This window comes from Nomascus leucogenys, chromosome 13 (genome assembly GCF_006542625.1).
Source record: "Nomascus leucogenys isolate Asia chromosome 13, Asia_NLE_v1, whole genome shotgun sequence".
NCBI classification, from domain to species: Eukaryota; Metazoa; Chordata; class Mammalia; order Primates; family Hylobatidae; genus Nomascus; species Nomascus leucogenys.
The window spans coordinates 66,594,783-66,611,072 of record NC_044393.1 but is presented as its reverse complement, the minus strand read 5'-3'; the positions used below and the strand labels follow the sequence as shown (position 1 = coordinate 66,611,072).

General features: G+C 36.2%; 1 protein-coding gene across 1 annotated transcript in view; it reads right to left on the bottom strand.

The window, feature by feature from the left end:
* CFTR (CF transmembrane conductance regulator) overlaps window positions 1-16,290 on the bottom strand; it is a 185,195-nt gene that overhangs the window by 145,787 nt on the left and 23,118 nt on the right. The window contains exons 2-3 of the mRNA XM_003261240.2: window positions 15,071-15,181; window positions 10,279-10,387 (exon numbers count right to left, since the gene is read on the bottom strand). Of these exons, the coding sequence (XP_003261288.2) occupies window positions 10,279-10,387; window positions 15,071-15,181 (220 nt within the window). The remainder of the gene's footprint in view (window positions 1-10,278; window positions 10,388-15,070; window positions 15,182-16,290) is intronic.

Here is a 16,290-nt window from a genome sequence, read left to right as displayed (position 1 = left end):
ACAAAAAATGGAAGAAAGCAAATACACCTACACTCAGAACCTATCATAGGATACAATGAATGCTGGCTTATATACTAAAGCAAAAGTTTAAGATTTTGCTTTTGGCAGGGTAAAAGTGAGTGTCAATTTTTTGTCTATTTCTATACAGCAGAGTCTGACAATAGTTTTTGGCTTCATACAAATTGCTAAGGAAATGAATTTTTCCATATTCATCATAGAAAATAAAAACATATTCATGCTTAATCCACCGAAGAATTAAGAGGTTTATTTTTAAATATTTCCTTCATTTTGCCACAATTGTTTATAGTTTTTGCAAAAATACACATATACCACACCTAGAACAGAATCTCAAAAAAAATCTACCTTTCTTTTAGATTCAATGACTAATTCAAAATATTTTGGTTTTGGTATTTTCCTTTTAGTGCTTACTGATTTTATTAATTATTACTGGTAACATCTTCACTAGAAATCTAAGCTATATTCTTCATATTTTATAAGGAAAAGCCCCTGGATTTGCTGAAATAGCAGCAATAATAGGTTTGGTTCAGATAATACAATAACGAAAGATGTGTTAGAATATTAATTTTAATTTCTAAAGTAATACTAGAATCTAGCTGTCATTTTAAAGCATTAGTAAAATATATTCTTGTGCCTTATAAAAATCAAACTGCTGCTACAAGATTTGCTTATAGCATATATACAGAAATAACTAAATGGAAATAACGAGTATTTGTGCACTTAGGTAGAGAGTCTATTTAAAAATATAGGGACCGGACTGGGTGCAGTGTCTCACGTCTGAAATCCCAGCACTTCAGGAGGCCAAAGCAGTAGGATCACTTGAGCCCAGGAGTTTGAGACCAACCTGGGCAACATGATGAGACTCTGTCTCTAAAAATGAAACGCAGAAAACATATATATATATGTTTTCTATATGTATATATGTTTATATATATATATGTTTGCTATTTTCTAACCTATTATTGCTGCTATATATTTAAGTCTATGAAAGACATATATATACACATATGTATATATGTATATATTAATAATATATAATATAGCCTATTATATATTATAGTATAATCATATATATAAATTATATTATTTACAGTATTATATATTTATTTAGAATAAATATTACTATATTATTATATAACATATGTTATATACAATTATAACTATAACATATGTTATATATTATAATAATAGGTTAGAGACATATATGTGACATATTATATATAGGTTTTATATATACATTCCTTTCATATATTTAAATTGGTGAAAAGGTAATTATGGTCTTTGCCATTACTTTCAATGGTGAAAACCACAATTACTTTTGCACCAACTGTATATAGCACTCCATATAGAGAGAGCACTTGCTATGTGCCAGAATCTATTCTATGTGCTTAATGCATTTAATTCTCACAACAACTCTATAAAACATGTTCTATACAGCAAAAGAAACTATCATCAGAGTGAACAGGCAACTTCCAGAATGGGAGAAAATGTTTGCAATCTATCTACCTGACAAAGGGCTAATATCCAAAATCTACACGGAACTTAAACAAATTTACAGGAAAAAAACAAACAACCCCATCAAAAAGTGGGCAAAGGATATGAACAGACACTTCTCAAAAGAAGACATTTAGGCGGCCAACAAACATGAAAAGAAGCTCATCATCACTAGTCATTAGAGAAATGCAAATCAAAACCACAATGAGATACCATCTCACACCAGTTAGAATGGCCATCATTAAAAAGTCAGGAAACAACAGATGCTGGAGAGGATGTGGAGAAATAGGAATGCTTTTACACTGTTGGTGAGAATGTAAATTAATTCAACCATTGTGGAAGACAGTGTGGCAATTCCTCAAGGATCTAGAACCAGAAATACCATTTGACCCAGCAATCCCATTACTGGGTATATACCCAAAGGATTATAACTTATTTGACTAGAAAGACATATGCACACGTATGTTCACTGCAGCAGTGTTCACAATAGCAAAGACTTGGAACCAACCCAAATGTCCACCAATGATAGACTGGATAAAGAAAATGTGGCACATATACACCATGGAATACTATACAGCCATAAAAAAGGATGAGTTCATGTCCTTTCAGGAACATGGATGAAGCTGGAAGCCATCATTCTCAGCAAACTAACACAAGAACAGAAAACCAAACACCACATGTTCTCACTCATAAGTGGGAGTTGAACAATGAGAACACATGGACACAGGGAGGGGAACATCACACACAGGGGCCTGTGAGAGGGTGGGGAGCAAGGGGAGGGATAGCATTAGGAGAAATACCTAATGTAGATGATGGGTTGATGGGTGCAGCAAACCACCATGGCACATGTATACCTATGTAACAAACCTGCACGTTCTGCAAAAGTATCCCAGAACTTAAAGTATAATAATAAAAAATAAAAGAAAAAAGAAAAAGAAAAAAATGTGCTATCATTATCTCCACTTTACAATAATGAAATCGAGATAAAGAGAATTTAAGTAACCTACCCAAAATCACATGGCTAGTAGCTGGCAAAACTGTGATTTGATAACTTAAAGAGTGTAACTGGATTGTTGGTAACTGAAAAGATAAGTGTTTGAGGGGATGGATACCCCATTCTCCATGATGTGCTTATTTCACATTGCATGTCTATATGAAAACATCACATGTACCCCATAAATATATACACCTACTATGTACCCACAAAAATTAAAAATAAAAATAAACAAAAACTAATATTGAACTAGACAGTTGGACTCCAAAGTCCCCTCCCAACCACCACCCTTATTGATAACCCTAAATCAAAAATAAACTGTTATAACACAACCTGGTTACTTCTCAGTTGCTCATCAGTTCACACATTGTTATCGGTTCAACATGACCTAGCAAATTAAGTTATAAGCTAGTATCACTGTAATTTAAGATAAATACCATTTCTCTAGGCCCCATGTTACATACACATAATTTAAAAGATGGAAGTGACAGGTAGAGATGGTATACTGTACTATAGCTATACTATACAGTTTCCCTCAATTGTACAGTTAAGGAAACTGAGGTCCAGACAAGTTTTTTTATTTGCTTAAGATCATAAAATAAGTTTATGTTATCAGTGCATAAAGCAGATCCCAGAAGAGTTAACGAAAAAAAAAATGCTGAACCTTTGGAAACGATGCATACTTAGTGCATCATATATATTTTACTTTGTTTCACCATGTCATATTCATTAGTCATTAAAGGACACTAGTTAGCTAAAAGAATGCAAGATGCACCATATTCCTACAAAGGAATGAAAGAACTAATATCTCATCATCTCATATCCAGTCTAAGTTGCAAAACCATTATCACAAGCAATTTCTAATTTGAAAATAGATTTGATTCCAAAATTTCACAAATTAAGAACAAGAAATGAATTTTGTTTACACCAACAATAGGAAGCAGAGAGGCAAATCATGAATGAACTCCCATTCACAGTCACTACAAAGAGAACAAAATACCTAGGAATACAGCTAACAAAGGATGTGAAGGACCTCTTTAAGGAGAACTACAAACCACTGCTCAAGGAAATAAGAGAGGACACAAGCAAATAGAAAAACATGCCATCCTCATGGATAGAAAGAATCAATACCGTGAACATGGCTATACTGCCCAAAGTAATTTATAATTTCAATGCTATTCCCATCAAACTACCATTGACATTCTTCACAGAATAAAAGAAAATTATTTTAAATTTCATATGGAATCAAAGAAGACTCCATATAGCCAAGACAATCCTAAGCAAAAAGAACAAAGCTGGAGGCATCACGCTATCAGACTTCAAAATATAAGGCTACAGTAACCAAAACAGCATGGGACTGGTACCATAACAGACATATAGACCAATGGTGCAGAACAGAGACCTCAGAAATAACACCACACATCTACAACCATCTGATCTTCGACAAATCTGACAAAAACAAGCAATGAGGAAAAGATCTCCTATTCAGTAAATGGTGGTGGGAAAACTGCCTAGCCATTACGCATAAAACTGAACTGGACCCCTTCCTTATACCTTATACAAAAATTAACTCAAGATGTATTAAAGACTTAAATGTAAAACCCAAAACTATAAAAACCCTAGAAGAAAACCTACGCAATACCATTCAGGACATAGGCACGGGCAAACACTTCACAATGAAAATGCCAAAAGCAATTGCAAAAAAAGCCAAAATTGACAAATGGGATGTAATTAAACTAAAGAGCTTCTGCACAGCAAAAGAAACTATCATCAGAGTGATCAGGCAACCTACAGAATGGGAGAAAATTTTTGCAATCTATCCATCTGACAAAGGTCTAATTTCCATAATTTACAAGGCACTTAAACAAATTTACAAGAAAAAAAAACCCTATTAAGGTGGGCAAAGGATATGAACAGACACTTCACAAAAGACATTTACATGGCCAACAAACATATTTTAAAAATATCAGCATCACTGATCATCAGATAAATGCAAATCAAAACCACAGTGAGATACCATCTCATGCCAGTCAGAATGGCAGTTATTAAAAAGTTAGGAAACAATAGATGCTGGTGAGGCTGTGGAGAAATAGGAATGCTTTTACACTGTTAGTGGGAGTGTAAATTAGTTCAACCATTGTGGAAGACAGTGTGGTGATTCCCCAAGTATCTAGAACCAGAAATGCCATTTGACCCAGCAATCTCATTACTGGGGATATACCCAAAGTAATATAAATCATTCTACTATAAAGACACATGCACACATATGTTTACTGCAGAACTATTTACAATAGCAAAGACATGGAACCAACCCAAATACCCATCAATGATAGACTGGATAAAGAAAATGTGGTACATATACATCATGGAATATTATGCAGCCATAAAAAGGAATGAGATCATGTCCTTTGCAGAGACATGGATGAAGCTGGAAACCATCATCCTCAGCAAATTAACACAGGAACAGAAAACCAAACACCACGTGTTCTCACTCGTAAAAGGGAGTTGAACATTGAGAACAGGTGGACCCAGAGAGGGGAACAACATAAACCAGGGCCTGCTGGGAAGTAAGGAGTGGGGGAGTGAACTTAGAGGATGGGTCAATAGGTGGAACAAACTACCATGGCACATTATACCTATGTAACAAACCTGCGTGTTCTGCACATGTATCTCATTGTTGGATTTTTTTTTAGAAGAAGAAATAAAAAAAAATTAAATTAAACAGTTCTTTCTATGGATACCACTCTCCAATTTCCTCACCTTAGATCTAGCAAAAGTCAAATCATTAAGTGATCATGCTGATGCCTGTCTACAAGTAGTTCTCAACTTTGGCTATATAATTAGAATTGCTTGGGGAACATTTCAAGAATGATAGTGTCCCAGGTTTTATCCCAGACCAATTAAATTACATTTTCTGGGGTAGGGCCGAGTTGCATCATGGGAACTAAGGGGAAGATGTACAATGCAGTAGGCAGCACAAGAAAGTGCAGCTGTGTTAGAGATGGAGTTTAGGATGGGGTAAAATATTCAGGACATAGGAGATTGTAGGGAGTGCAGTGTCACTCTAGGGTTAGAGAAGCAGCTAGATAAGGGAGTGAGACAGAAAGATGAGAAAGGAATTCTACATGGCAGAAGATTTGCTGGAGATAGCAGTCCCTAGATAGCCAATCACAGGAAGAGATATACATAAATCAAAGTGCCTAAGCCACAGGCTCTCTATCACAGAATTCCCGAGAGAACACCATCCCTTCTTTAGTGAAGTAAATAAAAATAGTTTACCCCCACATATATTTCATTCACATATTTTGAAATGGTTGCCACAGGCCCAACAGATAGAAGTGGACCTGCAAAGCTTTATTTTGTGGGAGAAATTTGCATCTGTAGAAAATGCATTAGTGCAGCCAGGTTCTCCCTTTCTAGACCTTTTTTTTTTTTTTTCAAATCTAGGAGAGATTAACTGTGAATCTGACACCTGCCAAGGTCTGAAAAGAAACATTCACCATCTATGTTCTCTGTGGGCTGCCAAGGATTTATCTACAAAACAAGACCCCCTTTGCTACCCAAGTCTCTTCCTTTCTCCCTCTCATAACCTGTCTTGCCACTGAAACCTGTTTTACAAAGATCCAAACCCCCATTCTTTCTGTAACCTCAAGATGGCATACAAGCTTCCATATTGCACTGAGAGGGTGGGTCTTCATCCTGAAGGCTCCCATGTATACATGTCAAATACATTTATGTGCCTTTCGTCTTATCAATCTGCCTCCTGTCAGTAATTTTTTAGCAAACCTTTAGGGGGCCAAAGACTTTAGCCCCATATTAGCAGTAGGCTTATATTCAAATGCCTACCCAATGTTTTTATCCAAACATAAGGGACAGAGATCCTCCTTTGCCATATAGACTGTAGTCTGCAACATGAGTACCAGGACTTCTCCTGTATGTCCTTTAATTTTGTGAGGTTTAATGAAAAAAGGTAGTCTGACCTAGGCTGCACTGACGTGTGCCTCAATTTGTTGGTAGAAATATGCCCAGAGCTGCCTAGGAATCAAGAGTATTTTTGAATGAATGCTTGTGAATTTCTTATCATAATAAATGCATTGTATAATCATATTCTCTCACCAATCTGCTTACAGAGCTCCCTCTACTTGGCTTCCCTCAAACTATCCTTGATTGACTCTCACATTCAGGTTTTCAACAGCCAGTTTCTCTTCCATGCTAGGAGTCTTTTTTTTTTTTTTTTTTTTTTTTTTTGAGATGGAGTCTCGCTCTGTCACCCAGGCTGGAGTGCAGTGGTGCGATCTCGGCTCACTGAAACCTCCGCCTCCCGGGTTCAAGCTATTCTCCTGCCTCAGTCTCCAGTAGCTGGGACCACAGGTGCCCGCCACCACATAACCACACCTGGCTGATTTTTGTACTTTTAGTAGAGACAGGGTTTCACCATATTGGCCAGGCTGGTCTCAAACTCCTGACCTTGTGATTTGCCCACCTCGGCCTCCCAAAGTGCTGGGATTACAGGTGTGAGCCACCATGCCCGGGCTTGCTAGGAGTCTTAAATGTTAAAGACAATGTTGCATCTATCTGGCTGCTGAGTCAGATGAAGAAAAAACAAGTGCATAGTTAATGGTGAGAAGTCATAGCTAATAATGTTTAAAACTACAGCAGTACTTCAGAAAGATTAGCTCCTTCATGATGGCACTTCCTTTTTTTAACCTTTCACAGTCAACAGCAAATTTTATAGTACTTTTCTCTATCAGTCCTGAAACCAACCAAATATTTTTATGCCACAACTATCATTGTTTAGAGGGACTAAGAATGTGTAGACATTCTGAAAGAATGACCATCTATTTCTAAGAGAAGTGTTACAGTAGTTTCAAGAATCCCTGGCTCATTTATCCTTGATCAATGAAAGAAAAGAAGAAATATCCATAAAGAATACTATAAATAGGAAGGCACTGGTGTAAGTTATGTAAAAGGACGGAGAAAATGTAGAGAAATACCATAATGGCTAAATTTTCTCCCCCTCTTTTATTCTTATAAGAGACAAAAAGAATGAAATCAAGAGATCAGATTTCCTGAAGAAACTGCACTAATCTAAATGGCCACTATGGTTATCTAAATTATTTAAGACCTAACAATTTGCAAATTTCTCACTATTTAAAACTGCATGGTGTCAGCGTGGCTTTTTCTCTATGACAAGGGTGAAAAACCTGCAGCCTCATCACACTTGTGCCATTCCCAATATAAATATTCTTCTCTCCACCTTCTCACCATACACATTTCAGCTGCTTCTTCCCCCAGGATCCTTTACTCACCAATATTCCATTGGTTATCAGTAAGAGTTGAGATAGTGGACACATGCTTTCCCCTTCAAATGTGCTTTTAATTCCAAAGCTGTAGCCTTTGAGGTACCTCTCCACTCACCCCCATGGAGTGGAGTACCTCTCCACTCACCCCCATGCATGGATAATTAATACGCCATGAAGGGCTTTTACGATCTCTTTTGCTGGGATATTTTTAAGCTTGAGAAGTTTAAGAACAATTTAGTCTTTCTCCATACGTACTCCATTCTCCTATCCCTTATTTTTGTCTATAAGTTTGGCCCTTAGCATAACTGGCTCTTGGGTGGATTTCATACAGTTCCTCCCCCAGGTATAAGTAAGTGAGAAGATCTCGCTGATTCCTGTCCTGAAGAAAGTTGTGAACTTTCTTCAGATTTGCCCCTGAAGTGACCCTGGAAGAATCCTCAGCCTTCAAGCTCTGTAGCCTGTGTCTCCTGAGAAGATGCAGAGAAGCTCAGCAGAACCAAGGCTGGTTACTAGAGTCACCATTCTGTTGAGTACCTAAATACAATCATTATAATTATAATTATATATTAATAGCAATCATAATCTGGTATGGTGAAAGGGTCAAAGGCTTTGGAGCTAAAGAGACTGGGATATCTCTCAAATTTACCATATGTGTAACTTTGGGAAAGTTACTTAATTTACCTCACGCTCAACTTCCTATTATATAAATTAGAGACAATTTTTGCTCCATGGAGTTACTAGGAAAATAAAGTAAAATAATCTGCATAAAGACCTTCATATTGAACTGGAACAGATTAGGTACTCAATAAATATTAAATTCTTCTATATCATGTTTATTTTTTGGCATGCACCAGACCAAAAAAAATTCTATAGATATGTCCATGTATCATACAAACTTTGACATTTAGGTGGGTGTTTTTGCTTACATGAAACTACTATGTTGGTGGGATCTAGAGAAATAAATTATTTTACAAGCCAAGCAGAGCATAGAAACGGGCCTTCTAATTAGACCCCTCTTCCAGCTTCTACTCAGTAGTGCTTATGTTAATCAATAGAAGCAGCATGCAATGGAGACCACAACCAGGAGAAATTTTGAGTTTCACTGAAATCTTGGCCATGACGTAATAATTACTTGAAATATCATTCACTTCAATCCAGCAATCACTTACTGAAAATATTATATACTTACATGATTTATATGATAGGATCAGAGTGAACTGTACTCCATACCCTGATTCAAAGCAACCAGCAAAACTTGTTTTCTAAAAATTATATCAAATAGAATCAGAAGCGGTGAATAAAATTGTTTCTCAAAGCTCTGAGTGGTGCTCTGATTGAGAAAAATCATCTCAAAGGTAACTTAAAAGACATTTAGTTATACAGCTACCTCATTTAAATTTACTAATAAAATGTCTTTTACCCCCAAATGCCCAAATGGCTTCAGATTTCCATAGAATATATATTATGGATCTATTATTTCAAAAGTCAGAAAAATTTCTTCTAGGAAATTATCAAGAGCATTAGAGAACATTCTGGACCTAAGTGTAGTCATCTTGGTTAAGATAAGTTTTAAATGTATTTTTCATGGGGGTGTATGAACTGAAATTTTTTAAGCAATGTAACACAAATGGCATTTCTTTGGGAGACACTGTTTAACTCCCTGAGGCATAAAGATCAATATAAACACAAGTCAATCCATATGATAAGTAAATGCCCCAAAGCAAATATTGTGCACAGCTTTAACAAGAAGATTAAACAAGTCGTGAATCTGTCTCCTTTTATAGGTTACAACCAAGGATTCAAATAATGCTTTCATGATGTAGAAAATAATAAATCGGAGTCACATTGGACAGCAACTGGGGAACATACAAGGCACTTAAACACCACAAAGCCTGGATTTTCAGGTGTGCAACTCTTCACACTGATGAGATGTAAGATATTAAGAAAATATATTGCAAGAGAACTTTAAATTTTTAGTATTATTTATTTAGTATTTAAAGCTGCTATACTTTAAATTTTTAGTATTTTTCTTTGAAACAATTCACCATGCAGATATGATTTCAAAATATTACAAACATTCATATGTGTAATTAGCTGCATTTGACCTAATTCTGCTGACATTGTCTCCTGACATTCTCCTGTTGAATACAGCAAAATAAAGCCACCAGTAATCTCATGTACTAGTAAGATAATGTGATTTGGAATCATAACAGAAAATAATTTTTTAAGCGAGCAATTTATTTTGCTGAGCCCATTGAGATTGTAAATTGCCACTCGTGCTCCAGGACATTTTAGTTCCAAAGGATTTTTACTTATCCTTACTAGAGTTTTAGGTGGTTTCTTAGTGTTTGGAATTGGATTCATCCTTTATGTTTTTACACCTATTCACCAGATTTCCTAGTCCTTTAATAATCACAAAAATGAATATAGTTATGTGATACATAATGAATGTACAAATGAGATCCTTACCCCTAAATATAAAAAGATTCCATAGAACATAAATCTCCAGAAAAAGCATCGCCGAAGGGCATTAATGAGTTTGGGATTTTTCTTTGAAGCCAGCTCTCTATCCCATTCTCTGCAAAAGAATAAAAAGTGGGACCAATAAGTTGCATATGCAAATATTTTAGTTGTTCTATTTCCCTTAACATAGTTTGATTCACACAAGTATATCCAAGGAGATTAACCCAAGTATTATAGAGACAAAATCTCATGGAGACCATCCAACACCAAACACTCAGCCAGATAGTTGGCAGAATTCAATGCTCTGCCATATATCACTGTGCAGGGAATTGATTTCATGAAAAGGCCACATTGTATGTGTTAAATAAAAGTGTTGGGCTTCTAAAGAACAATGAAAAGGGTGGACAAATAAAGTAAGGCTTTTATGAATACCCATTGCTGTGCTTAGAACAAGGTGGAAAAAATAAACACATAAATATTCTACATTTTTCCCTTATACCTTGATCTTTATTGGTTTAGAACTGTGGCAGATTTACAAGATTTCACTGTCAAATCAAAAACAAGTTAAAATGTCAGGTGGCTTTTTCTGTGATTTAACATGAGAAAAATCTGTTAGACTTTGTTTTTAAAAGTAGAGGCATAAAATATCATTAAACTTCATTTTCAACTACTAAAATAATTTATTAGAGTAAAGTTCTTTGAAAAATGAGAACAGGATCAAATTATATATTTTCTATTATAGTAAGAATAGAGATTAAATAGTCTGAAAACTGGCTGAAATCTAGCAAACTTTCTGTTTTCTTTTAAATACTATAGGAACACCAGCTGATTGTATTTATTAAGTTATTGCCACTGATTTCTGTTAATAAAAGCCTTTTTTCTCTTCACAAAGGAATAAAATATCTCTAAATATTATCATCTTAATTTTCAAACTGTACAGAGATGAAAAATTTCATGAACCACAAGCAAGAACTAGGTAAACAATTAGATAAAGGCTTTACATTTCATCAATTGTTATTCCCATTACTGTCAAGTTACCATAAGTAAACATGGCCCTAAATCACTCTAAAGGAGTAATAGGCCGGGGCAGTGGCTCACGCCACTAATCCCAACACTTTGGGAGGCCAAGGCAGGTAGATCACTTGAGGTCAGGAGTTCAAGACCAGCCAGCATAGCAAAATCCCGTGTCTACAAAAATTAGCCAGGCATGGTGGCACACGCCTGTAGTCCCAGCTACTCACGAGACTGAGATTCGCTTGAACCCAGGAGGCAGAGTTTGCAGTGAGCTGAGATCACACCACTACACTCCAGCCTGGGCGACAGAGCGAGACTCTCTCAAAAACAAACAACACAAACAAAAAACATAAAGGAGTAATATACAGCTGAGATTTGAAGACAAGCCTGGCAATCTCTGAGCATGGATCTTGGCATCCCCTAGAAGCTTGCTAATGAGAGCCTTTCTATAAAGCCTAATTACCTTTTCCCATCTACTTCCCTCCCCACACTCTTCTCCACCTTTCTCTCACACACAGAGCTAACCTCCCATCCATAACATTTGGTTACTCAGAGTAAGAAGCTAAATATGGAGCAGACTCACCTTCTCCATCAAAGGAGAAATGGATCAGACGGGAAAGCCAAGGAAGGGGTGTGTACATAAACCAACAAAATGGGTTCAATGTGAAAAAGTGGTCCACACCGAAGTAATGTAGAAAGGTGTCGTTATATTTTACAAGAGGTCTCTAGTGACCCTGGGCAATGAAGTTTTAGGAACATGGTGGAAACCGTACTTCAGGAGCTGAGATGTAAATGAAAGTGAAGTAGAGAGACTAGGAGAGCAGAGAATGTTAGCTATGAAAGAAAAAATAAAACGGGGTAGTTACCTGAGGAGAAGGCAAGTTCAGGGAATTTCTTTAATGGGTGAAACTTGAACAACTTGGTGCCACAAATTGTTAGCACCAAGAGTAGGTGATGTGGTTCTAGTAGGACCACATACCAGGCCCAGATCAGAAGGGAAGAAGTTTTATTCTTAAAAAGTTCATATCCTGACTACAATCTTGGAATGGATATGTGGTTTGCACACTGCAGTTATGTAGAGGATTCAATCCATGGTCACAAAATTGAGCCAGATAGGTTAATGTTCTTCAACCATCTGGCAACCACTTGAGGGCCATTGTCACAAGGCAGTTATGAAATATGAAGCCAGGGTCACTTCCCAAGGGTGCAGAGGTACAAAGTACCAAAAATGGTATGTCACTCTTCCAAAATATTTCAATAAATTTCAAATACCAATTTTATAAGAAAAGAAGTAACAGGGTGAAGAGATACAAAAACAAAACAAAACAAAAATAATAGAATGTATGGGTTTGTACTGGCATAGCATTGTTGAATTGAAGTAAAATAGGTATATTTTTAAAATTGAATCAACATAGGGGATACAGTGAAAACTGGAAAGAAAAAAATGTTAAGCCATGATACTTCTGCAAATTCAGATTCATGTTCTCTATCTGGCCATAAATACAAATGTACCACATTTTTCAATTAACCCAGTCCTACTCTGATTAATCATTCCCTTAGCATCCAATTAAAACTTAGATATTCAAAGCTGGGCACAGTGGCTCACACCTATAATCCCAGCATTTTGGGAGGCCAAGGTGGGCGGATCATTTGAGGTCAGGAGTTCAAGACCAGCCTGGCCAACATGGCGAAACTCCATGTCTACTAAAATACAAAAATTAGCCAGGCGTTGTGGCGGGTGCCTATAAATCCAGCTACTCGAGAGGCTGAGGCAGGAGAATCACTTGAATCCAGGAGGTGGAGGTTGCAGTGAGCCAAAATCGTACCATTACACTCCAGCCTGGGCAACAGAGCAAGACTCTGTCTCAAAAACAACAGCAACAACAACAACAACAACAACAAAAACTTAGATATTCAATATCCATTATATTATTTTGAACTTGTCAATATACCTGCAATGGATTATGTTTATAGATTTTATCTCTCCAGCAATGCTACAGGTTTCTATGTAATGCTAGCCATTTCTCATTCCATCATGGATTCATTCAACAAATATTTATTGAGTATATACCATATGCCAGGCCCTATTCTAGGCACTTGGGGATACATCATAAACAAAAGAGATCGAACCCAATAAAAAATAAAAAACAAAACAAAGTATCCCTATCTCATGGCACTTGCACACACCAAGTGTTCAATAATAGAAGCTGGCCCTTGATCTTAGAAGTGTGAATCCGCTACTCCCACTAGCTTAATTCTTTGAATAAAATCAATAAAAATGAAGTTTAATATCTTACTTTGCCTTCAAAATGCCAAAAAAAGGAAATGAATTTAATTAAAAGAAACAAATTGCAAGTCAACTCAATGTTTTTACTTTGGTGCAATAATTTAGTAGCTATGTCTTATCTTTTATCCCCCTTCACTCTCTCTTTTATCTGGCATCAGGCCTGTGCTGTTGGCACGAGACTCAGCCTAGCTCATTCTAGACTATGAGTGGCCCAAGGGGTAAGCATTGTGACTCAAGAGTCTCTGGGATTTTTCACATTTAGCCAATGACAAAGGGCTCCTTCTTTCGTGGTCCTTAAAGATAGGAGCAAAGAGTTCTAACCAGGGGCCCACTTTATGTAGAAAGCTGGTCCAGTCTGAGAAAATAAAACCAGCATAAGGCAAATGCCACCAGTTGGCATTTGAGTCCTTGGTCTCATTGAGTTCCTAAGTCCAGTTCTCCACCTAGGTCTTCACACAGTTCAGGCTTCATGAGCCAATAAATTACTTCTTTTTATTTACTTTAACTAGTTAATTGGGTTTCTGTCACTGGCAATCAAAAGGGTCCTAACCTTTTAACTGGAAAGGAAATAGAAATTCTTTATGGGGGGGAACTACCATTCCTAGAGAGCAAGGCAATACAGACCTCAGCTGGAATCATGGTTTCATCATTCATTAACTGGCAAAGTATATCATCTTTCTGAGCCTCAGTTTGCTTTTCTGTAAAATAGAGATAATGATGCTTTCCACTCAGAGTGGCTGAGAGGAGATATTCTACCTGGCATGTAATAGGTACTCAAAAATATACAATTTTTACATTTGTTTGATAGCCAGTAGCCATTACCTTAAGACTTCCCAGGGAGTACATTTGTATTCAAATATAAAGATTTTGAAAGCAAATATACACAATTTACTTCATAATGGTGTTACTTTAGTTTTCACAAAATCCATCTCATGGTCTCTAATGAGACAAATTCTCTGAAACCAAATGTGTACTTTCCAGGAAAAAAAATCATTTCTTAGGAAACTCATTATTTTTCTTTTATGACTTTATTGTTTAATGATTTCAGTCAACATTTCAGTGTGAAAATGAGATGTTCCTTTTTTTTTTTTTTTTTTTTTTTTTTTAGAGAGAAGGTTTTGCTCTGTCACCCAGGCTGGAGTGCACTGGCACAATCATAGCTCACTGCAACCTCTAACTCCTGGGCTCAAGTAATCCTCCTGCTTCAGCCTCCTGAGTAGCTGGGAATACAAGCATGCACTACCATTCCCAGCTAACTTTTTTATTTTGTGTAGAGATAAGATCTTGCTATGTTGCCCAGGCTGGTATCAAACTCCTGGTCTCAAGCAATCCTCTCATCTTGGCCTCCCAAGTAGTTGGGATTACAGGCATTAGCCACCATACCTGGCTCCTATTTTTAAATATAAGAATTAAACTTACAATATGTTTGCTTTCTCTTCTCTAAATAATTAATAATATGAATTTCTCTCTTCAACTAAGCAATGTACATGAACATACCTTTCCAATTTTTCAGATAGATTGTCAGCAGAATCAGCAGAAGGGATTTGGTATATGTCTGACAATTCCAGGCGCTGTCTGTATCCTTTCCTCAAAATTGGTCTGGTCCAGCTAAAATAAAGAGAGGAGGAACAGATATTCACTTGATTTGGTCTCCAATACAGATTTGGAATCTGATACTATTCAAATTTTCTGGCACATGGAAAATTATGCACATGTAAATATGAGAATAAAATAAGTCAATTTCTATAAATACCAGGCTTCATCTTTTACAGGCTACACCTGTATAAAACATCAATATCTCTGAACTAATGTGACTGTCACTTTGTCAAAGGGATTGGGAATAATAGTATGGTTTTTCCCAGGTAAAAAACAAACTGCTAAACATTCCATATTTAAATTATTCTTTAAAAAAATAACTGCCCCCAAATAATCATATACTAGCAGTTTATAGCAAATTACTGAAGTCCAGCATCTTCCATTTCAAATATAAAAAAACTCTGAATAAGACATGCACTTAATCAACAGCCTTATATAATTTTGTTACTGTAGCACAGTATACTCAGTAATGAGCTATTCATTGAAAGAATGACTATAGCCAGAGAGTTAGTGACTAGTTTCTATCAATTTGTTGACTTAATTATCATGTCTGAATCATTACTTGAGGGTAGGATCATAACTTTCTTATGTTTTGTCTCCTCACTCCATAGCAGCTACACTCATCTGCCCTCTAGGCATCAATAAATAATAATTTATAATGGAAATTAGTAAAGTTGGCATGGGAAATCACTATGCAGGATACCCTAGTGATTTTCAAAAATACTGTTTCTAACTGTTGAGGATAAGGCAGAATAATCTTCATAAAGATAGGAAAATCTAGAAAGAAGAAAGTAGAAGAGGAGGCAGAAGGATTGTGAAATCAATCATGTACAAAGAGAAATTTCTAAATAAAATTCGAGAGCATGAGAGCTTTCTCAGGTAAAATTGAATGTATTTATTAAAGAAAGGAATTGAACTGGGATTTAGTGAGTCCCAAACCTATGCTTTTTCCCTCAGCATCTTTCTTTTCTCTGGAGAGTTCTAAAATTTGTGTCATTCAGACCTTATTTGGTAATGTATCAAAATGCATGTTAAAGCACCAAAATTCAAAAGGGAGTGCTTTAGCAATATCTGAGAAGCAAGATAAATTCATAATAGAAAAAATATTTTAGCAAAGCCAT